At 41.9% G+C, this 24738-nt stretch overlaps 1 protein-coding gene across 1 annotated transcript; it reads left to right on the top strand.

Moving 5' to 3' along the window:
• The first annotated feature begins 4550 nt into the window (after nucleotides 1-4550).
• Nucleotides 4551-24738, top strand: LOC129238171 (mucin-22-like). The gene is made up of 14 exons (XM_054873204.1): nucleotides 4551-4764; nucleotides 10060-10950; nucleotides 11035-11128; nucleotides 11306-11655; nucleotides 13996-14089; nucleotides 15395-15885; nucleotides 16534-16723; nucleotides 16997-17013; nucleotides 18343-18987; nucleotides 19061-19094; nucleotides 19625-19692; nucleotides 19777-20115; nucleotides 20218-20352; nucleotides 22261-24738. Exons 2-14 carry the CDS (start codon nucleotides 10143-10145, stop codon nucleotides 24423-24425), a joined length of 5430 nt encoding a protein of 1809 aa, XP_054729179.1. The 5' UTR covers nucleotides 4551-4764; nucleotides 10060-10142; the 3' UTR covers nucleotides 24426-24738.

The following is a 24738-nucleotide window of genomic DNA, read 5'->3' as shown; positions in this document are numbered from 1 at the left end:
AAAAACTGAAACTTCCCCTTGCCTTTTAAAACAAAAGATCATGCTTTAACGTCCGGAAATTCTTCGGAATGTGGTAGAAAGCTTATATGAGTAGCTTACGAGTTGTTTGTAGTTTTTTCCAATTTGTTAGCCATACAGCGACCTTTTGCTATAAAAATAAGCACTTTAATATAAATAATAATAATAAGTAAGCACACTTTAAAATATTTAAAACGGTTAGCATTTCCTTATTTTAATTATTACTTATTGTTATGGGGGGATTTGGCCCTGCTAACTGAAAGATCTATCGTCTCCCAATTATTACTTATAAAAAACTGATTGAAATACAATTATAAAATAACTTTAATTTGTGCGCCAAGTAGCAAAAAATGTTCAAAATCGACAGCAAATGAACGAAGAGATGAGGATTCCAACTTTCCAAAGGTACCCCTTTCCAACCGCTGTTACCTCCAAATTCGAAGGTCCCCATTCCAGAGTCAACCACATCCCCTATCAACTATTGCGATAACTGTACCAATGGTAATTTACTTGTATGTTTCTTATAAAAAAGGGAAGTTTAACGTACTAGAACTCATCTGTCAAATTTAGTACCACTTAACAAATACTGAATTATCGAAAAAGGTTGAAGGCTATGTATATTCGCATTTCACCATTGAGTTATATGGAGAAGAGAAGAAACACAAATTAGACACAGGTTTAAATTCAATGGCGGTGCAGCAGTTAGGTATTATTGGATTTTCCTGCCGGGTATACACTCCCTGCACAGCACTGACCACAAAGTCGTCAGCTGAGCACCGTTTAACTTTGAAATTCTGATTATGAATGCAATAGTATAGTACAAAAATTCATTCAGTGATGCCTCTACGGATAATGTATAATTGCACTTACATATATTTCTTAATGAGTATAAAATTACCTATATACCTACATACAAACATACTTATGAATGCATATACTAGTAAATATTTATCTTAATATTATATAAACAAAATGTTTGCTTGAGACAATTTTAAATGCAGCAATGCTTGTGCAACTTACTATATTTCATAAATACTTACCACCCACACGTGCACATAATACAACTTTGTCAAAAGCTCAACACGAGTTATATTAGGTAATATATAGTATAAGCGTACATAAGCTATCGGAGCCATTCGAAGCTCGAAGCGGAGTTCGCCAGGGATGTATTCTTTTGCCCGTGTTATTCCTGTTGGCAATAAGAGACGCCCTCGAAGCAGCCTTAAGCCCTCTTCACAACTACGGTCCTAAATTGACGATGACTAGCACGCTACAATACATCGATTATGCTGACGACATATGTCTTCTGCCACATCACCTAACCGTACTTAAGGCAATGCGTTCCGTGCATCATAAAGAAGCTAGCTCTGCCGGCGTTAAACTCAATTTTGACAAGACGAAGGTGATGAGTCTGACAAATAAGATGGGTGGTCGTGTGGAGATTGCAAGTAACTCTATCGAAACAGTGGATGAATTCACTTACCTCAGCAGAAAAGTTGTCCCAAGCGATGGCGCTTATGTAGACATACACCCCCAAATCGAGAAAGCCAGAGGGGCATTTGGGATGTTGTACTCAGTGTGGCGAAACAACAACCTAAGTTTCAGTTTAAAGGTTAAACACTTCAAGTCGAATGTGGTGACGATACTGCTATATAGTAGCACTATCTGGAATATCAACACCGCTATAATCGTTTACAAGTTTTTGTCAACCGCTGTCTACAAATTTTCTGGCCAAAAATAATGCTAAACAAGGAATTGCTCGAAAAAGCAAACATCGAGCCGCTGGATATTTGGATTACAAGGCAGGAATGGAAGTGGATTGGTCACACTTTGCGCAAGGAAGACGATAATATAGTGAAGAAGGCAATGTAATGAAACCCATTCACAGTGAGAGGAGGAGCGTCTGACAGCCCAAGGAGCAAATGGAAAGGAACTGTGGATAGCGAGACGGCTCAACTTGGGTTAAGCTGGTTAAGTAGGTGAAGACAGCGTACAGTAATTGTATGTGTTGGTGAATTATGTCCCCCTAGGGATTCAAGGAAACAATGATGATGATGGTGATATATATAATTGGCACTTACACCGTCCTATTTGTGGCGTGCATCTTGATGTTGTTCCACAAAATCGAGGGACCTATAGTTTTAAGCGGACTCCGAACGGTAGATGGTTTTTATAAGGAGATTTTTTATAAATAATAGGTAATATATTGCAAAAACAAATCGGTTTACTATTATGATTAAGCAAATTTGTGTTTATTTTATTTTTTAATTTTAGCGACTCTCTTCAGCTGCTTGGTATCTGGCTACTATAGGATTGTGTAAACGCCGCTTATACAAGGTGGCGCAAAATTAACAACAACTTAATACTTATTTGTTACTAAACAACAAACAAAAACAAAAAATGATTCTGAGTTATGAAAATCTTTTTTTCATCTTTACGCGCGTTATCGTTTGTCAGTTTGTATACTGCAGCTGTCTAATTCGCAAGTAAAAGGTGTTTTTTTTAGAGGTTAGGTTTTCAAGATGAAATAAAACGTATATAATTTAATGTTATGGCCAAGAATTTAGCTTTATTATAAAGATAAGGGTTTGCCATTATGTTTTAAAAATGATTTCGGGCAAGTGGCCGCCGCGGCTGGCTCGAATAAATTCCAGCCGGGAGGCCCAATTTTCGACCACTTTTTGCAGCAATTGGGGCCGTATGTCAGCAATAACGCGCCAAATATTCTCTTCCAAGACGTCAATCGTCTCGGGCTTATCTGCGTAGACAAGCGACTTCACATAGCCCCACAAGAAATAGTCCAGCGGTGTTATATCGCATGATCTTGGAGGCCACGCCACAGGTCCACGGTGCGAGATAATGCGCTCACCAAAAGTTTCCTTCAATAACTCGATTGTTGCGTTGGCTGTATGGCATGTAGCGCCGTCTTGTTGGAACCAAAGGTCGTCCACATCAACATCGTCCAATTCAGGCACGAAAAAGTCATTAATCATGGCTCTACAGCGCTCTCCATTGACTGTAACATTATGGCCGGCTTCATTTTTAAAGAAATATGGACCAATGATTCCCTCTGCCCATAGAGCACACCAAACAGTGACTTTTTGAGGATGTGATGGCGTCTCAGCAATGGCTTGTGGATTACGTTCACTCCAAATGCGACAATTTTGCTTATTGACATACCCATTCAACCAAAAGTGAGCTCCATCGCTGAACAAAATTTTCTTGTGAAAATCGGGATCGGTGGCCAGCTCGTTTTGGGCCCATTCACCGAACGTGCGACGCGCTTGATGGTCGTTCGTCTATTCATTATGAAATGGCAAACCAAACTGAGCATAAATCAAGTGACAGCTGTCAAAAAGACCATCTACGAAAAAAGTAGTGCCAACTTGAAAACCTAACCTTAGCTCAATCATTGACCAATGACGCGAAAAATTATAAAAATTAATTGCAAAAATTATAAATCTTCTGATAGGGTAATTAATTTTACGCCAACTTGTATTAACGATTTTTGTGTCTTCGACAACCTATGCTGAAATTTTCTAACAAATATTTTCGTAGAATATTTTAGTCTTTAAATCTGCTATTTAAAAGAACTTTTCTGACTTTTCTTAATAAAGGCGTTAAATTGGTCCGTAAAAAGCTGAGCTGGGTTGAGATGTTTGACAAAAATTATACTTCTGAAATTTAACTATAGAAGATACACAATAATATTTTTATCAGTAATCTGTTTATAACACTTAATATAATTATTTCTATGACCAAATTTGGAAATTTTGGTTCACTTTACAAAAAAAAAAATATATATATATATATAAATAAATAAATAAAATAAAATTAGACTGCTGTACTATAATTTTATTTTGCTAGAAGAGTCTACACATGGGCTGCATTCAGGTTTATATGCTCGGTTTCTATTCCAATAAAAAAAATTGAAATTTGCTCTATTAACTGCTTCTATTTATTTCTATATATAAAATAACTTCACGGAAACAAAATTGTAAATCACTGCGCTTACCCAAGATTTGTTGCATAAATGCAAACGGATATTTTCTATCGCAAACATTTTTTTGGCGATTTTTATGTCTCATATCCGGAAATCTGGTATGCATATTTTCAAATATCTATTCGAAACTTTTTTCATTATTTTATTTCCATGCATTTAAATATGTAGTAACTGCGTATTAAGTAGGGCGTACTGTTTACAGAATAAATTCAAGCTTCGACCCTTGAGTAAGCAATGAACTATTTCAAAAACGGTTTTTTTAGTGTTTATGCGTTCATAAGCTCGTGCCAATTTTAACTAAGTAGTAAATATATTTAAAACTACTTCCGACACACATACACATTTTCATGGTATCTTAGCTGGGTGTGGAAATGAAAATGACACCCAACCACGTTCGGAACTAAGGGATTTGTCGCGTGCTTTTGTTTGAAGGTAAGTAAAATATGAATTATTGCTTCGCAAAAAGGTCTTAATTAAATAGCAACAACTCAAAGTTCGATCTCAGTTGCTTGGATCGAGTCGACGCGGAAACGCGAATAATAGATAAGAAGTAATAATTAAGTGAGGAAAAATATTATAAAATAATTAAATAAATATTTGAAGAAATAAATGGCCCAGAGCCTTAAGTGTATACTGAATACCTTATCCTTGTGAAAAGATTCGAGTGAATAGAGAACAAAACGAAAAGGACACTTTCAAATGTGCAACGAGATTTGATTTTAGAAAACTTTTTTCAACTAAATGTATGCATATAAAACAAAAAATTGTCTGTTAATCAAGTGCGGTTAGTTGCATACAAACAAAAGTTGTCCGGTTCAATGGCATATATTTATGGGGTGTAACAATAAAGTTTCGGGAATTCCTCAATAAAATATAAACTTTTTATGTTAGAAGTAAAATTATACCAACAAACTTCACAGGTTCTCGTCCCCTAACTTTTTCAAATTAGTGTGCTTCCTTGGATTATCCAGTTCAGTATCACGATTAATGCCCACTGGAGTAAAACTTCTGCTATAAAACTTCTGTTCTGGCAGTACATTTTACATTCTTCCACAAGAATTGTTGTCGAAATTGCATTCGAGATACTTAAAACAAGATTTACATGGTTACGTCATTTCAAGGAAAATACGGACTGGGACTCAATGGTTAAAATAATTATTTGTGGATTTATTATGCACAACATTCAATATTTGCAGAAGCTGAAGGACCTGTCAATAATATACATTTTCAAGAGAACGATATTTCAACTGAAAATCTGCATAGTAAAGGGTCTTTCAAAATCGAAGCTTAGTTGCCAGTAGGGAATAACTCCTAGATGGTATTTCTTTTTTAAGTCATTCTTGACATTTGTCAAGTAGACAGAAATACAATTTTACGCGATAGAAAAAATAAAAAAAACAATAGATAGAACAACGCGTTAAAATAACTGAAAAATATTATGAAAATGGAGAGCAGCAACAAAATTCCCAATTTGTATTTCGTAAATTTTTCGTGGAAATAATACGCCGAAAGAGTCGAAAATTCAAAAGTTGGTGAAAAACATTCAAAAAATTGGTCCTGCCGAGTATAAAAAAGGATGTACTGTTGAGAATATTGCTGCTGTAACTTAAAGTGTTGCTGAATAACCTTTCACATCGGTATCTCGACGTTCTCAACAATAAGCCATTCATGAATCGACTGTTTGGCGGATTTTTTTTTAATAAAATTGTGAAACCTGAAAGAAATCTACTTGTAAATGTTTACATGTTTTATTTATCTAGAGGCGTATTTCGAAATACCCTTTATAACTGGTCCTTCAAGAGCTAATCAATTCTAGTATTATTAATTTGCCGTAATAATAATTATATATATTGTATATAATATATAATTGGTAACCTTTTTTGGGTGTTTGGCCGAGCTCCTCCTCCTATTTGTGTTGTGCGTCTTGATATTGTTCCACAAATGAAGGGACCTACAGTTTCAAGCCGACTCCGAACGGCAGATATTTTTTATGAGAAGCTTTTTCATGGCAGAAATACACTCAGAGGTTTGCCATTGCCTGCCGAGGGGCGACCGCTATTAGAAAAATGTTTTTATTAATTTTGGTGGTTCACCGAGATTCGAACCAACGTTCTCTCCGTGAATTCCAAATGGTAGTCACGCACCAACCCATTCGGCTACGGCGGCCGTCTACGCCTAATAAAAAATTAAGAAAACAATTTTTTTGCAAAAAACCTCATTCAACATGAAATTTAGCGCTGAAATGAAAGCTTTTCTAATTTACTTCATACCAGTTCATTCTCTTGTCAGTGCTACAAATTTCAAAAGGCGCACAGCCTTTTGCCAAACTAATGAGGGAAACAAAATGAACAGAACGGATCATAAATTTAGCCAGATCTCTATTAGGATCATATATTTGTTGTTGTACTTGCGTGACTTTTTTAAGCAGATCCCGATCATTGACCATTGGAACACTGCTTAGATTAGAAACGCCCTTGCTAACCCTACGAAGCTTCTCTGTTCAGCAGCGCGAATACAGCTTCCTTGATAAGGAGGTTTCAGGAGGGAATTAATTTTCAGCAATAAAATGAAGTCGAATTGGGCGATATTGGTGCTTTAAGGTGATTGCCTTAGCATTGCCTTTTCTTGCCAGAAATTTTTACACAATATCACGCAATGGACGACGCGCCGTTCTTGGCGAGTTTACGCCACATACGGGAAATGTGTGCCCACATCGATTAGAACGCCAATATAGAACTATTCAGCCATTGTCTGTCTGTAAGAAATATTTGTGTATTCAGGTTGAATGGTGACCTAAAACCAAAGGTCAACATTGCCTTTAGTCGGCACTGGACATTTTCGTTATCCTTGGCTTCACCTTTTCTACGCAATACTGTATTGGGTCAATAAAAAACTTTTTTTTACCGTTTTGCTTCAATTTTTCATCTTGATCATAGTAGTGTTGAAAAATGCGTCGAATATTCTTTACAACAAACACAAACATTCTTTTTGAATCGTATTGCCACCTTTAAATGGTCGAAAAGTATGATAAGATGCAATGGATACATACGGGGCGCCCAGTGGAAGAATTAGGAATAAAAAGCTAAATTAAAAAAGAACTAAGACAAAAAAACTTTTTCTTCTAAATGTGGACCATTATGTTGAATTCACTTTTGGAATCTGACCTTTATATTCCCTACCACTGGCTGGAGAAGTGATTTCGGGAGGCCACAAACCTCGCCAACGATATTTTTTTTAGTGCTGAGAAGGCCGCTGAGTTTGTTTCATAGACTTTATAGAAAAGATAGGTCGGGGGTCTTGAGTGGGCAGGATATGTCACTGTTGCACCATCTGGCTGAAGCCATGTATGTGTACTGAAGGAAGGATTTTCTTTTATCTGCGCAAGTTTGAATACCGCAAATATGACAATTGGCCAAAAAATGACTCGTTTCGATTGATGTAAAGAAATGTTCAAGAAATTCCACCGCGCTGATTCAAAGCATGTCTATGACATCGTAATATGTGACGAATCTTGGATCTATACATATGAGCCGCAGACAAAACAGCAATCGGCAGTATGGGTGCTCCAAGACGATCTTAATTTAGCAAACGCTGTTCTCGGAAGAAGCATCTTAAATGATAGCCAGTTTCTTCGGAGAATCTTGTCATGTCGCAACTGTACCACTAAAAATAAGTAAATAATTGGCGCACATACTTCTGTTTGGTGTTTGGCGGAGCTCCTTCTCCTATTTGCGTTGTGCGTCTTGATATTTTTCCACAAATGGAGGGACTTACAGTTTTAAGCCGACTCCGAATGCCAGATATTTTTTAGGAGGAGCTTTATCATGGCAGAAATACACTTGAAGGTTTACCATTGCCTGCCGAGGGGCGACCACTATTAGAAACCACTTTTTCTTCATTTTATTGCTGAACAATGAGCTGTATGAGCTTTACGACGACATAGACATAGCGCAGCGAATAAAGATCCAGCGGCTACGTTGGCTGGGACATGTCGTCCGAATGGATACAAACGCTCCGGCTTGGAAGTGGAAGGCCTCCTCTGCGTTGGAAAGATTAGGTGGAGAAGGACTTGGCTTCCCTTGGTGTGTCCAATTGGCGCCGTTTAGCACGAGAAAGAAACGACTGGCGCGCTTTGTTAAACTCGGCCAAAATCGCGTAAGCGGTTATCGTGCCAATTATCGCACCAACTCATTTGGTTATGGCGGCCGCCGTAGAGAATCTTAAAATAGTAAATTCTGAGTGGTACACAACTATTTTTTTGCCAGAAGTCTTTGGAGAGAATTTTGAGCATTCAAAAGACCGAATTATTGGCTCATCAAGCCATATAGCCCTGAATTGATACTTAATGATTTTTTTTGCTTCCGAACATAAAAAATAAAGGCATATTTTGAAGCTGTTGAAATCTTCGAACAGCTCCACTTCTGAGTGGAAAAATTGCTTTGGTTGGTTCAAGTTTAAATTGGTTCAAGCGAATGCAAAAGTTTAATGGCTTCCAAGGAGAATATTTTGAAAAACAATAAGATCATTTTCATTATTATTTAAATGTGTTTTCATTATTAAGTACAAAATATTAAAGGGAACCCTCGTATAAGACTGGGTTGAAAAATAAGTTGGAGAAGTCCATTGCTGTATTTAAAGTTTATGTTGAGATTACTTCGGTACAATACAAACATTATGTTTTGATCCTTCTAAAAACTGCCGAAATGTGTTTTTATAATAACTTGGTTACTTCTTGCCCTATATTTCGTTATTATGTCCCTTTGGGCTCCGAATTCGTTTTCCCATAGTTAGGTCAGTTATTGTATTTAGAAAGTGTGCGCAATGAATAATAATAAGTTCCTGGCCGTTCATGCTTATTTTCTTGTTATCGGAACACAATTTCTTCTTCTTCTTATTTGGCGCGATAACCGCTTACGCGATTTTGGCCGAGTTTAACAAAGCGTGCCAGTCGTTTCTTCCTCGTGCTAACCGGCGCCAATTGGTCACACCAAGTGAAGCCAAGTCCTTCTCCACCTGATCTTTCCAACGTAGAGGAGGCCTTCCTCTTCCTCTGCTACCACCAGCTGGTACCGCATCAAATACTTTCAGAGCCGGAGCGTTTGTATCCATTCGGACGACATGACCCAGCCAACGTAGCCGCTGGATCTTTATACGCTGCGCTAGGTCTATGTCGTCGTAAAGCTCATACAGCTCATCGATCCATCATCTGCGATATTTCTCGTCGTCATCGTGCAAAGGTCCAAAAATCTTCCGCAGAATCTTTCTCTCGAACACTCCAAGTGATGCCTTATCGGATATCGTCATCTGCGCCATACGCTAGGATGGGCACTTGCCGGCAAGAGAAAAAGTATAAATTCGGGTCGTAGCGGTAGCGTAGACTCGGCCACCGGGGTGAAAACGATCATATTTTTTCAGTTTTCTTCAATACTTTTCTTTACACCACCGATAGCTTAATTTCAACGCCCGTAAGGAAGATGCAATGAGTTAACCGACCTAGTTTTTTACATTAACTTCTTTTCGCCGCACTATGTAAGACGATCATGATCCTGGGGTATTTTATAACGCTAATACCGTCGAATGATTCGTCGAGATTAAAGAAAAGTAGTCGAGAATTCAGATAACTAATTCATGCGATTTTGTTCAGTCGTTCTAGAGGCATTTTATTATCAAGTTAAAACTTAATTGTTATTTCCATTACTCAGTGGTATCATTTGCTTACCGAGTACTTTCAATTGAAATACATTATTAGAATGGACCCAAAGTTTAGACAAAACACAGAAGAGTCACATTTGTTATCACGAAATTGTGTGCAGATAGTCTGATACGAGCTACGAGTATATGTAAAATACCAAACACCGAACAGTTATGGCCAAGCCCCAGTTAGCCGTGATCAACATATGACAGCACTTGCTTAACAGACTCAGAAAATAACACCATAAGCATATACAATTTTTTTGTTTTTTTTTTTCAGAAAAGCAAAAACAAAATTTCCGTAATATATATTTAGGCAAATCTACATAAAATTCTACCACCCGCAGCTCATCGAAAAAATCCATAAATTAGCGAAACTCATTTTATAAGAATTTCTGAATATGCTCGCCCATCTATAACAAAGGCCAAAATGCGAAATCAGATATTCGTCCTATGTTTATTAGTGGCCCTCGGGTCCGACATGCCCATAAACACACCACAAATAGTATTGCCCAAAGGACTAAGCAGTTTTAAGTTCATCATCGAGTTCCGAAAAGTATGTAAAAATAAAACAACGACCACCACGAAGTTGCCAACTACAACTCCTTCGTACAGCACATCCACAGAGCTTACAACATTAACTGAGAGCTCTACTACAGCGTATGTAACTACTACATCGCAAAGTCCATATTATACACCCAAAAAGAAAACGCCAAAAAGTGATTCATTGACTTTAAGAAGTACGACACCACACTGCTTCACAACCTCAAGTGAAGCAACGACCTTAAGCAGTACCACAGCAGATGAATCTTCTAGTAGCACCACCTACTCTACAACATCAACAGAATCAACCACTGACGGAGAGACAACACCGACGTCCTCTTCTAGTTCATCTACAGATTCAACCTCGAGTGAAGCAACGACCTTAAGTAGTACCACAGCAGATGAATCTTCTAGTACCACCACCTACTCTACAACATCAACAGAATCAACCACTGAAGGAGACACAACACCGACGTCCTCTTCTAGTTCATCTACAGATTCAACCTCAAGTGAAGCAACGACCTTAAGTAGTACAACACCAAAAGAATCTTCTAGTACCACCACCTACTCTACAACATCAACAGAATCAACCACTGACGGAGACACAACACCGACGTCCTCTTCTAGTTCATCTACAGATTCAACCTCGAGTGAAGCAACGACCTTAAGCAGTACCACAGCAGATGAATCTTCGAGTACCACCTCCTACTCTACAACATCAACAGAATCAACCACTGACGGAGACACAACACCGACGTCCTCTTCTAGTTCATCTACAGATTCAACCTCGAGTGAAGCAACGACCTTAAGTAGTACCACAGCAGATGAATCTTCTAGTACCACCACCCACTCTACAACATCAACAGAATCAACCACTGACGGAGAGACAACACCGACGTCCTCTTCTAGTTCATCTACAGACTCAACCTCGAGTGAAGCAACGACCTTAAGCAGTACCACAGCAGATGAATCTTCGAGTACCACCTCCTACTCTACAACATCAACAGAATCAACCACTGACGGAGACACAACACCGACGTCCTCTTCTAGTTCATCTACAGATTCAACCTCGAGTGAAGCAACGACCTTAAGTAGTACCACAGCAGATGAATCTTCTAGTACCACCACCTACTCTACAACATCAACAGAATCAACCACTGACGGAGAGATAACACCGACGTCCTCTTCTAGTTCATCTACAGACTCAACCTCGAGTGAAGCAACGACCTTAAGCAGTACCACAGCAGATGAATCTTCTAGTACCACCACCTACTCTACAACATCAACAGAATCAACCACTGACGGAGAGATAACACCGACGTCCTCTTCTAGTTCATCTACAGACTCAACCTCGAGTGAAGCAACGACCTTAAGCAGTACCACAGCAGATGAATCTTCGAGTACCACCTCCTACTCTACAACATCAACAGAATCAACCACTGACGGAGACACAACACCGACGTCCTCTTCTAGTTCATCTACAGATTCAACCTCAAGTGAAGCAACGACCTTAAGTAGTACAACACCAAAAGAATCTTCTAGTACCACCACCTACTCTACAACATCAACAGAATCAACCACTGACGGAGACACAACACCGACGTCCTCTTCTAGTTCATCTACAGATTCAACCTCGAGTGAAGCAACGACCTTAAGTAGTACCACAGCAGATGAATCTTCTAGTACCACCACCCACTCTACAACATCAACAGAATCAACCACTGACGGAGAGACAACACCGACGTCCTCTTCTAGTTCATCTACAGACTCAACCTCGAGTGAAGCAACGACCTTAAGCAGTACCACAGCAGATGAATCTTCGAGTACCACCTCCTACTCTACAACATCAACAGAATCAACCACTGACGGAGACACAACACCGACGTCCTCTTCTAGTTCATCTACAGATTCAACCTCAAGTGAAGAAACGACCTTAAGTAGTACAACACCAAAAGAATCTTCTAGTACCAGCACCTACTCTACAACATCAACAGAATCAACCACTGACGGAGACACAACACCGACGTCCTCTTCTAGTTCATCTACAGATTCAACCTCGAGTGAAGCAACGACCTTAAGTAGTACCACAGCAGATGAATCTTCTAGTACCACCACCTACTCTACAACATCAACAGAATCAACCACTGACGGAGACACAACACCGACGTCCTCTTCTAGTTCATCTACAGACTCAACCTCGAGTGAAGCAACGACCTTAAGCAGTACCACAGCAGATGAATCTTCGAGTACCACCTCCTACTCTACAACATCAACAGAATCAACCACTGACGGAGACACAACACCGACGTCCTCTTCTAGTTCATCTACAGATTCAACCTCAAGTGAAGCAACGACCTTAAGTAGTACAACACCAAAAGAATCTTCTAGTACCAGCACCTACTCTACAACATCAACAGAATCAACCACTGACGGAGACACAACACCGACGTCCTCTTCTAGTTCATCTACAGACTCAACCTCGAGTGAAGCAACGACCTTAAGCAGTACCACAGCAGATGAATCTTCTAGTACCACCACCTACTCTACAACATCAACAGAATCAACCACTGACGGAGAGACAACACCGACGTCCTCTTCTAGTTCATCTACAGACTCAACCTCGAGTGAAGCAACGACCTTAAGCAGTACCACAGCAGATGAATCTTCGAGTACCACCTCCTACTCTACAACATCAACAGAATCAACCACTGACGGACACACAACACCGACGTCCTCTTCTAGTTCATCTACAGATTCAACCTCGAGTGAAGCAACGACCTTAAGTAGTACAACACCACAAGAATCTTCTAGTACCACCACCTACTCTACAACATCAACAGAATCAACCACTGACGGAGACACAACACCGACGTCCTCTTCTAGTTCATCTACAGATTCAACCTCGAGTGAAGCAACGACCTTAAGCAGTACCACAGCAGATGAATCTTCTAGTACCACCACCTACTCTACAACATCAACAGAAACAACCACTGACGGAGACACAACACCGACGTCCTCTTCTAGTTCATCTACAGATTCAACCTCAAGTGAAGCAACGACCTTAAGCAGTACCACAGCAGATGAATCTTCTAGTACCACCACCTACTCTACAACATCAACAGAAACAACCACTGACGGAGACACAACACCGACGTCCTCTTCTAGTTCATCTACAGATTCAACCTCGAGTGAAGCAACGACCTTAAGTAGTACAACACCACAAGAATCTTCTAGTACCAGCACCTACTCTACAACATCAACAGAATCAACCACTGACGGAGAGACAACACCGACGTCCTCTTCTAGTTCATCTACAGATTCAACCTCGAGTGAAGCAACCACCTTAAGCAGTACCACAGCAGATGAATCTTCTAGTACCACCACCTACTCTACAACATCAACAGAATCAACCACTGACGGAGAGACAACACCGACGTCCTCTTCTAGTTCATCTACAGATTCAACCTCGAGTGAAGCAACGACCTTAAGCAGTACCACAGCAGATGAATCTTCTAGTACCACCACCTACTCTACAACATCAACAGAATCAACCACTGACGGAGAGACAACACCGACGTCCTCTTCTAGTTCATCTACAGATTCAACCTCGAGTGAAGCAACCACCTTAAGCAGTACCACAGCAGATGAATCTTCTACTACCACCACCTACTCTACAACAGCAACAGAATCAACCACTGACGGAGACACAACACCGACGTCCTCTTCTAGTTCATCTACAGATTCAACCTCGAGTGAAGCAACGACCTTAAGTAGTACCACAGCAAATGAATCTTCTAGTACCACCACCCACTCTACAACATCAACAGAATCAACCACTGACGGAGAGACAACACCGACGTCCTCTTCTAGTTCATCTACAGACTCAACCTCGAGTGAAGCAACGACCTTAAGCAGTACCACAGCAGATGAATCTTCGAGTACCACCTCCTACTCTACAACATCAACAGAATCAACCACTGACGGAGAGACAACACCGACGTCCTCTTCTAGTTCATCTACAGATTCAACCTCAAGTGAAGCAACGACCTTAAGTAGTACAACACCAAAAGAATCTTCTAGTACCAGCACCTACTCTACAACATCAACAGAATCAACCACTGACGGAGACACAACACCGACGTCCTCTTCTAGTTCATCTACAGATTCAACCTCGAGTGAAGCAACGACCTTAAGTAGTACCACAGCAGATGAATCTTCTAGTACCACCACCTACTCTACAACATCAACAGAATCAACCACTGACGGAGAGACAACACCGACGTCCTCTTCTAGTTCATCTACAGACTCAACCTCGAGTGAAGCAACGACCTTAAGCAGTACCACAGCAGATGAATCTTCGAGTACCACCTCCTACTCTACAACATCAACAGAATCAACCACTGACGGAGAGACAACACCGACGTCCTCTTCTAGTTCATCTACAGACTCAACCTCGAGTGAAGCAACGACCTTAAGCAGTACCACAGCAGATGAATCTTCGAGTACCACCTCCTACTCTACAACATCAACAGAATCAACCACTGACGGAGACACAACACCGACGTCCTCTTCTAGTTCATCTACAGACTCAACCTCGAGTGAAGCAACGACCTTAAGCAGTACCACAGCAAATGAATCTTCGAGTACCACCTCCTACTCTACAACATCAACAGAATCAACCACTGACGGAGACACAACACCGACGTCCTCTTCTAGTTCATCTACAGACTCAACCTCGAGTGAAGCAACGACCTTAAGCAGTACCACAGCAGATGAATCTTCTAGTACCACCACCTACTCTACAACATCAACAGAATCAACCACTGACGGAGAGACAACACCGACGTCCTCTTCTAGTTCATCTACAGACTCAACCTCGAGTGAAGCAACGACCTTAAGCAGTACCACAGCAGATGAATCTTCGAGTACCACCACCTACTCTACAACATCAACAGAATCAACCACTGACGGAGAGACAACACCGACGTCCTCTTCTAGTTCATCTACAGACTCAACCTCGAGTGAAGCAACGACCTTAAGCAGTACCACAGCAGATGAATCTTCGAGTACCACCTCCTACTCTACAACATCAACAGAATCAACCACTGACGGAGACACAACACCGACGTCCTCTTCTAGTTCATCTACAGACTCTACCTCGAGTGAAGCAACGACCTTAAGTAGTACCACAGCAGATGAATCTTCTAGTACCACCACCTACTCTACAACATCAACAGAATCAACCACTGACGGAGACACAACACCGACGCCCTCTTCTAGTTCATCTACAGATTCAACCTCAAGTGAAGCAACGACCTTAAGTAGTACAACACCAAAAGAATCTTCTAGTACCACCACCTACTCTACAACATCAACAGAATCAACCACTGACGGAGACACAACACCGACGTCCTCTTCTAGTTCATCTACAGATTCAACCTCGAGTGAAGCAACGACCTTAAGTAGTACCACAGCAGATGAATCTTCTAGTACCACCACCTACTCTACAACATCAACAGAATCAACCACTGACGGAGAGACAACACCGACGTCCTCTTCTAGTTCATCTACAGACTCAACCTCGAGTGAAGCAACGACCTTAAGCAGTACCACAGCAGATGAATCTTCGAGTACCACCTCCTACTCTACAACATCAACAGAATCAACCACTGACGGAGACACAACACCGACGTCCTCTTCTAGTTCATCTACAGATTCAACATCGAGTGAAGCTAAGACCTTAAGCAGTACCACAGCAGATGAATCTTCTAGTACCACCACCTACTCTACAACATCAACAGAATCAACCACTGACGGAGAGACAACACCGACGTCCTCTTCTAGTTCATCTACAGACTCAACCTCGAGTGAAGCAACGACCTTAAGCAGTACCACAGCAGATGAATCTTCGAGTACCACCTCCTACTCTACAACATCAACAGAATCAACCACTGACGGAGACACAACACCGACGTCCTCTTCTAGTTCATCTACAGATTCAACCTCAAGTGAAGCAACGACCTTAAGTAGTACAACACCAAAAGAATCTTCTAGTACCACCACCTACTCTACAACATCAACAGAATCAACCACTGACGGAGAGACAACACCGACGCCCTCTTCTAGTTCATCTACAGATTCAACCTCAAGTGAAGCAACGACCTTAAGTAGTACCACAGCAGATGAATCTTCTAGTACCACCACCTACTCTACAACATCAACAGAATCAACCACTGACGGAGACACAACACCGACGTCCTCTTCTAGTTCATCTACAGACTCAACCTCGAGTGAAGCAACGACCTTAAGCAGTACCACAGCAGATGAATCTTCGAGTACCACCTCCTACTCTACAACATCAACAGAATCAACCACTGACGGAGACACAACACCGACGTCCTCTTCTAGTTCATCTACAGATTCAACCTCAAGTGAAGCAACGACCTTAAGTAGTACAACACCAAAAGAATCTTCTAGTACCACCACCTACTCTACAACATCAACAGAATCAACCACTGACGGAGAGACAACACCGACGCCCTCTTCTAGTTCATCTACAGACTCAACCTCGAGTGAAGCAACGACCTTAAGCAGTACCACAGCAGATGAATCTTCGAGTACCACCTCCTACTCTACAACATCAACAGAATCAACCACTGACGGAGACACAACACCGACGTCCTCTTCTAGTTCATCTACAGATTCAACATCGAGTGAAGCTAAGACCTTAAGCAGTACCACAGCAGATGAATCTTCTAGTACCACCACCTACTCTACAACATCAACAGAATCAACCACTGACGGAGAGACAACACCGACGTCCTCTTCTAGTTCATCTACAGACTCAACCTCGAGTGAAGCAACGACCTTAAGCAGTACCACAGCAGATGAATCTTCTAGTACCACCACCTACTCTACAACATCAACAGAATCAACCACTGACGGAGACACAACACCGACGCCCTCTTCTAGTTCATCTACAGATTCAACCTCGAGTGAAGCAACGACCTTAAGTAGTACAACACCAAAAGAATCTTCTAGTACCAGCACCTACTCTACAACATCAACAGAATCAACCACTGACGGAGACACAACACCGACGTCCTCTTCTAGTTCATCTACAGACTCAACCTCGAGTGAAGCAACGACCTTAAGTAGTACCACAGCAGATGAATCTTCTAGTACCACCACCTACTCTACAACATCAACAGAATCAACCACTGACGGAGAGACAACACCGACGTCCTCTTCTAGTTCATCTACAGACTCAACCTCGAGTGAAGCAACGACCTTAAGCAGTACCACAGCAGATGAATCTTCGAGTACCACCTCCTACTCTACAACATCAACAGAATCAACCACTGACGGAGACACAACACCGACGTCCTCTTCTAGTTCATCTACAGATTCAACATCGAGTGAAGCTAAGACCTTAAGCAGTACCACAGCAGATGAATCTTCTAGTACCACCACCTACTCTACAACATCAACAGAATCAACCACTGACGGAGACACAACACCGACGTCCTCTTCTAGTTCATCTACAGATTCAACCTCAAGTGAAGCAACGACCTTAAGCAGTACCACAGCAGATGAATCTTCTAGTACCACCACCTACTCTACAACACCAACAGAATCAACCACTGACGGAGACACAACACCGACGTCCTCTTCTAGTTCATCTACAGACTCAACCTCGAGTGAAGCAACGACCTTAAGCAGTACAACACCAAAAGAATCTTCTAGTACCACCACCTACTCTACAACATCAACAGAATCAACCACTGACGGAGACACAACACCGACGTCCTCTTCTAGTTCATCTACAGACTCAACCTCGAGTGAAGCAACGACCTTAAGCAGTACCACAGCAGATGAATCTTCTAGTACCACCACCTACTCTACAACATCAACAGAATCAACCACTGACGGAGACACAACACCGACGTCCTCTTCTAGTTCATCTACAGATTCAACCTCGAGTGAAGCAACGACCTTAAGCAGTACCACAGCAGATGAATCTTCTAGTACCACCACCTACTCTACAACATCAACAGAATCAACCACTGACGGAGACACAACACCGACGTCCTCTTCTAGTTCATCTACAGATTCAACCTCGAGTGAACCAACGACCTTAAGCAGTACCACAGCACAAGAATCTTCTAGTACCACCACCTACTCTACAACATCAACAGAATCAACCACTGACGGAGACACAACACCGACGTCCTCTTCTAGTTCATCTACAGATTCAACCTCGAGTGAAGCAACCACCTTAAGCAGTACCACAGCAGATGAATCTTCTAGTACCACCACCTACTCTACAACATCAACAGAATCAACCACTGACGGAGACACAACACCGACGTCCTCTTCTAGTTCATCTACAGATTCAACCTCAAGTGAAGCAACGACCTTAAGCAGTACCACAGCAGATGAATCTTCTAGTACCACCACCTACTCTACAACATCAACAGAATCAACCACTGACGGAGAGACAACACCGACGTCCTCTTCTAATTCATCTACAGACTCAACCTCGAGTGAAGCAACGACCTTAAGCAGTACAACACCAAAAGAATCTTCTAGTACCACCACCTACTCTACAACATCAACAGAATCAACCACTGACGGAGACACAACACCGACGTCCTCTTCTAGTTCATCTACAGATTCAACCTCGAGTGAAGCAACCCGCTTAAGCAGTACCACAGCAGATGAATCTTCTAGTACCACCACCTACTCTACAACATCAACAGAATCAACCACTGACGGAGACACAACACCGACGTCCTCTTCTAGTTCATCTACAGATTCAACCTCGAGTGAAGCAACGGCCTTAAGCAGTACCACAGCAGATGAATCTTCTAGTACCACCACCTACTCTACAACATCAACAGAATCAACCACTGACGGAGACACAACACCGACGTCCTCTTCTAGTTCATCTACAGATTCAACCTCGAGTGAAGCAACCACCTTAAGCAGTACCACAGCAGATGAATCTTCTAGTACCACCACCTACTCTACAACATCAACAGAATCAACCACTGACGGAGACACAACACCGACGTCCTCTTCTAGTTCATCTACAGATTCAACCTCGAGTGAAGCAACGACCTTAAGCAGTACCACAGCAGATGAATCTTCTAGTACCACCACCTACTCTACAACATCAACAGAATCAACCACTGACGGAGACACAACACCGACGTCCTCTTCTAGTTCATCTACAGATTCAACCTCGAGTGAAGCAACCACCTTAAGCAGTACCACAGCAGATGAATCTTCTAGTACCACCACCTACTCTACAACATCAACAGAATCAACCACTGACGGAGACACAACACCGACGTCCTCTTCTAGTTCATCTACAGATTCAACCTCGAGTGAAGCAACCACCTTAAGCAGTAACACAGCAGATGAATCTTCTAGTACCACCACCTACTCTACAACATCAACAGAATCAACCACTGACGGAGACACAACACCGACGTCCTCTTCTAGTTCATCTACAGATTCAACCTCGAGTGAAGCAACCACCTTAAGCAGTACCACAGCAGATGAATCTTCTAGTACCACCACCTACTCTACAACATCAACAGAATCAACCACTGACGGAGACACAACACCGACGTCCTCTTCTAGTTCATCTACAGATTCAACCTCGAGTGAAGCAACCACCTTAAGCAGTACCACAGCAGATGAATCTTCTAGTACCACCACCTACTCTACAACATCAACAGAATCAACCACTGACGGAGACACAACACCGACGTCCTCTTCTAGTTCATCTACAGATTCAACCTCGAGTGAAGCAACCACCTTAAGCAGTACCACAGCAGATGAATCTTCTAGTACCACCACCTACTCTACAACATCAACAGAATCAACCACTGACGGAGAGACAACACCGACGTCCTCTTCTAGTTCATCTACTGATTCAACCTCGAGTGAAGCAACCACCTTAAGCAGTACCACAGCAGATGAATCTTCTAGTACCACAACCTACTCTACAACATCAACAGAATCAACCACTGACGGAGACACAACACCGACGTCCTCATCTAGTTCATCTACAGATTCAACCTCGAGTGAAGCAACCACCTTAAGCAGTACCACAGCAGATGAATCTTCTAGTACCACCACCTACTCTACAACATCAACAGAATCAACCACTGACGGAGACACAACACCGACGTCCTCTTCTAGTTCATCTACAGATTCAACCTCGAGTGAAGCAACGACCTTAAGCAGTACCACAGCAGAAGAATCTTCTAGTACCAGCACCTACTCTACAACATCAACAGAATCAACCACTGACGGAGACACAACACCGACGTCCTCTTCTAGTTCATCTACAGATTCAACCTCGAGTGAAGCAACCACCTTAAGCAGTACCACAGCAGAAGAATCTTCTAGTACCACCACCTACTATACAACATCAACAGAATCAACCACTGACGGAGACACAACACCGACGTCCTCTTCTAGTTCATCTACAGATTCAACCTCAAGTGAAGCAACGACCTTAAGTAGTACCACAGCAGAAGAATCTTCTAGTACCACCACCTACTCTACAACATCAACAGAATCAACCACTGACGGAGACACAACACCGACGTCCTCTTCTAGTTCATCTACAGATTCAACCGCAAGTGAAGCAACGACCTTAAGTAGTACAACACCAGAAGAATCCTCTAGTACCCCCACCTACTCTACAACATCAACAGAATCAACCACTGACGGAGACACAACACCGACGTCCTCATCTAGTTCATCTACAGATTCAACCTCGAGTGAAGCAACCACCTTAAGCAGTACCACAGCAGATGAATCTTCTAGTACCACCACCTACTCTACAACATCAACAGAATCAACCACTGACGGAGACACAACACCGACGTCCTCTTCTAGTTCATCTGCAGATTCAACCTCGAGTGAAGCAACGACCTTAAGCAGTACCACAGCAGATGAATCTTCTAGTACCACCACCTACTCTACAACATCAACAGAATCAACCACTGACGGAGACACAACACCGACGTCCTCTTCTAGTTCATCTACAGATTCAACCTCGAGTGAAGCAACGACCTTAAGCAGTACCACAGCAGATGAATCTTCTAGTACCACCACCTACTATACAAGATCAACAGAATCAACCACTGACGGAGAGACAACACCGACGTCCTCTTCTAGTTCATCTACAGATTCAACCTCGAGTGAAGCAACGACCTTAAGCAGTACCACAGCAGAACAATCTTCTAGTACCAGCACCTACTCTACAACATCAACAGAATCAACCACTGACGGAGACACAACACCGACGTCCTCTTCTAGTTCATCTACAGATTCAACCGCAAGTGAAGCAACGACCTTAAGTAGTACAACACCAGAAGAATCCTCTAGTACCCCCACCTACTCTACAACATCAACAGAATCAACCACTGACGGAGACACAACACTGACGTCCTCTTCTAGTTCATCTACAGATTCAACCTCGAGTGAAGCAACGACCTTAAGCAGTACCACAGCAGAAGAATCTTCTAGTACCACCACCTACTCTACAACATCAACAGAATCAACCACTGACGGAGACACAACACCGACGTCCTCTTCTAGTTCATCTACAGATTCAACCTCGAGTGAAGCAACGACCTTAAGCAGTACCACAGCAGAAGAATCTTCTAGTACCACCACCTACTATACAACATCAACAGAATCAACCACTGACGGAGATACAACACCGACGTCCTCTTCTAGTTCATCTACAGATTCAACCTCGAGTGAAGCAACTACCTTAAATAGTACAACACCAGAAGAATCTTCTAGTACCATCTCCTACTCTACAACATCAACAGAATCAACCACTGATGGAGACACAACACCGACGTCCTCTTCTAGTTCATCTACAGATTCAACCTCGAGTGAAGCAACGACCTTAAGCAGTACCACAGCAGATGAATCTTCTAGTACCACCACCTACTCTACAACATCAACAGCATCAACCACTGACGGAGACACAACACCGACGTCCTCTTCTAGTTCATCTACAGATTCAACCTCGAGTGAAGCAACTACCTTAAGTAGTACAACACCAGAAGAATCTTCTAGTACCATCTCCTACTCTACAACATCAACAGAATCAACCACTGATGGAGACACAACACCGACGTCCTCTTCTAGTTCATCTACAGATTCAACCTCGAGTGAAGCAACGACCTTAAGCAGTACCACAGCAGAAGAATCTTCTAGTACCACCACCTACTCTACAACATCAACAGAATCAACCACTGATGGAGAGACAACACCGACGTCCTCTTCTAGTTCATCTACAGATTCAACCTCGAGTGAAGCAACGACCTTAAGTAGTACCACAGCAGATGAATCTTCTAGTACCACCACCTACTCTACAACATCAACAGAATCAACCACTGATGGAGACACAACACCGACGTCCTCTTCTAGTTCATCTACAGATTCAACCTCGAGTGAAGCAACTACCTTAAGCAGTACCACAGCAGAACAATCTTCTAGTACCAGCACCTACTCTACAACATCAACAGAATCAACCACTGACGGAGACACAACACCGACGTCCTCTTCTAGTTCATCTACAGATTCAACCTCGAGTGAAGCAACGACCTTAAGCAGTACCACAGCAGAAGAATCTTCTAGTACCACCACCTACTATACAACATCAACAGAATCAACCACTGACGGAGATACAACACCGACGTCCTCTTCTAGTTCATCTACAGATTCAACCTCGAGTGAAGCAACTACCTTAAATAGTACAACACCAGAAAAATCTTCTAGTACCACCACCTACTCTACAACATCAACAGCATCAACCACTGACGGAGACACAACACCGACGTCCTCTTCTAGTTCATCTACAGATTCAACCTCGAGTGAAGCAACTACCTTAAGTAGTACAACACCAGATGAATCTTCTAGTACCACCACCTACTCTACAACATCAACAGAATCAACCACTGACGGAGACACAACACCGACGTCCTCTTCTAGTTCATCAACAGATTCAACCTCGAGTGAAGCAACGACCTTAAGCAGCACCACAGCAGATGAATCTTCTAGTACCACCACCTACTCTACAACATCAACAGAATCAACCACTGAAGGAGACACAACACCGACGTCCTCTTCTAGTTCATCTACAGATTCAACCTCGAGTGAAGCAACGACCTTAAGCAGTACCACAGCAGAAGAATCTTCTAGTACCACCACCTACTATACAACATCAACAGAATCAACCATTGACGGAGATACAACACCGACGTCCTCTTCTAGTTCATCTACAGATTCAACCTCGAGTGAAGCAACTACCTTAAATAGTACAACACCAGAAAAATCTTCTAGTACCACCACCTACTCTACAACATCAACAGCATCAACCACTGACGGAGACACAACACCGACGTCCTCTTCTAGTTCATCTACAGATTCAACCTCGAGTGAAGCAACTACCTTAAGTAGTACAACACCAGAAGAATCTTCTAGTACCATCTCCTACTCTACGACATCAAGAGAATCAACCACTGATGGAGACACAACACCGACGTCCTCTTCTAGTTCATCTACAGATTCAACCTCGAGTGAAGCAACGACCTTAAGCAGTACCACAGCAGAAGAATCTTCTAGTACCACCACCTACTCTACAACATCAACAGAATCAACCACTGATGGAGGGACAACACCGACGTCCTCTTCTAGTTCATCTACAGATTCAACCTCGAGTGAAGCAACGACCTTAAGCAGTACCACAGCAGATGAATCTTCTAGTACCACCACCTACTCTACAACATCAACAGAATCAACCACTGACGGAGACACAACATCGACGTCCTCTTCTAGTTCATCTACAGATTCAACCTCGAGTGAAGCAACGACCTTAAGCAGTACCACAGCAGATGAATCTTCTAGTACCACCACCTATTCTACAACATCAACAGAATCAACCACTGACGGAGACACAACACCGACGTCCTCTTCTAGTTCATCTACAGAGTCAACCTCGAGTGAAGCAACGACCTTAAGCAGTACGACTCCAGAAGAATCTTCGTCGGTCTCGACTACCGTTAGAACAACGCAGGACGATAGCGATTGTGAAATCGTTGTTCATTTGAGGGTCGTTGAAGAGTAGCAGCATATTCCGAATTGTGTTTCGTGCTAATTTTATATTTTTAGTTTATTGACCATTGGTATCTCTTTTGACTATGTAGCAATGATTGTAGAATGTAAATATTTAAAAATTGTTGTAGTTCAGTGTTCTTGTAGTGATATATTTGAATGATTGTTGGCCATATATTTCTGCACTAGAAAAAACAAACGAAATAAATTTAGATGGAGGCAGTAAGGTAAATCCCTTAAGGTAATGTTACTACTGTCTCTTGATGCATTGTACCATATATGTTCTTTCGATGAATTAGTTATAAAAACGACTATTTAGTAGTAAG

Source organism: Anastrepha obliqua, chromosome 2 (genome assembly GCF_027943255.1).
Source record: "Anastrepha obliqua isolate idAnaObli1 chromosome 2, idAnaObli1_1.0, whole genome shotgun sequence".
NCBI lineage: Eukaryota > Metazoa > Arthropoda > Insecta > Diptera > Tephritidae > Anastrepha > Anastrepha obliqua.
This window is presented reverse-complemented; position numbering and strand designations above follow the sequence as displayed.

What these genes read in the sequence shown, in the direction of transcription:
- LOC129238171 (XM_054873204.1), top strand. Translation starts at nt 10,143, where the DNA reads ATGCGAAATCAGATATTCGTCCTATGTTTATTAGTGGCCCTCGGGTCC. An exon ending in ACAACATCAACAGAATCAAC is followed by an intron (nt 11,129 to 11,305) that starts CACTGACGGAGA and finishes GTCCTCTTCTAG; the next exon opens with TTCATCTACAGATTCAACCT. An exon ending in CACAGCAGATGAATCTTCGA is followed by an intron (nt 15,886 to 16,533) that starts GTACCACCTCCT and finishes GTTCATCTACAG; the next exon opens with ACTCAACCTCGAGTGAAGCA.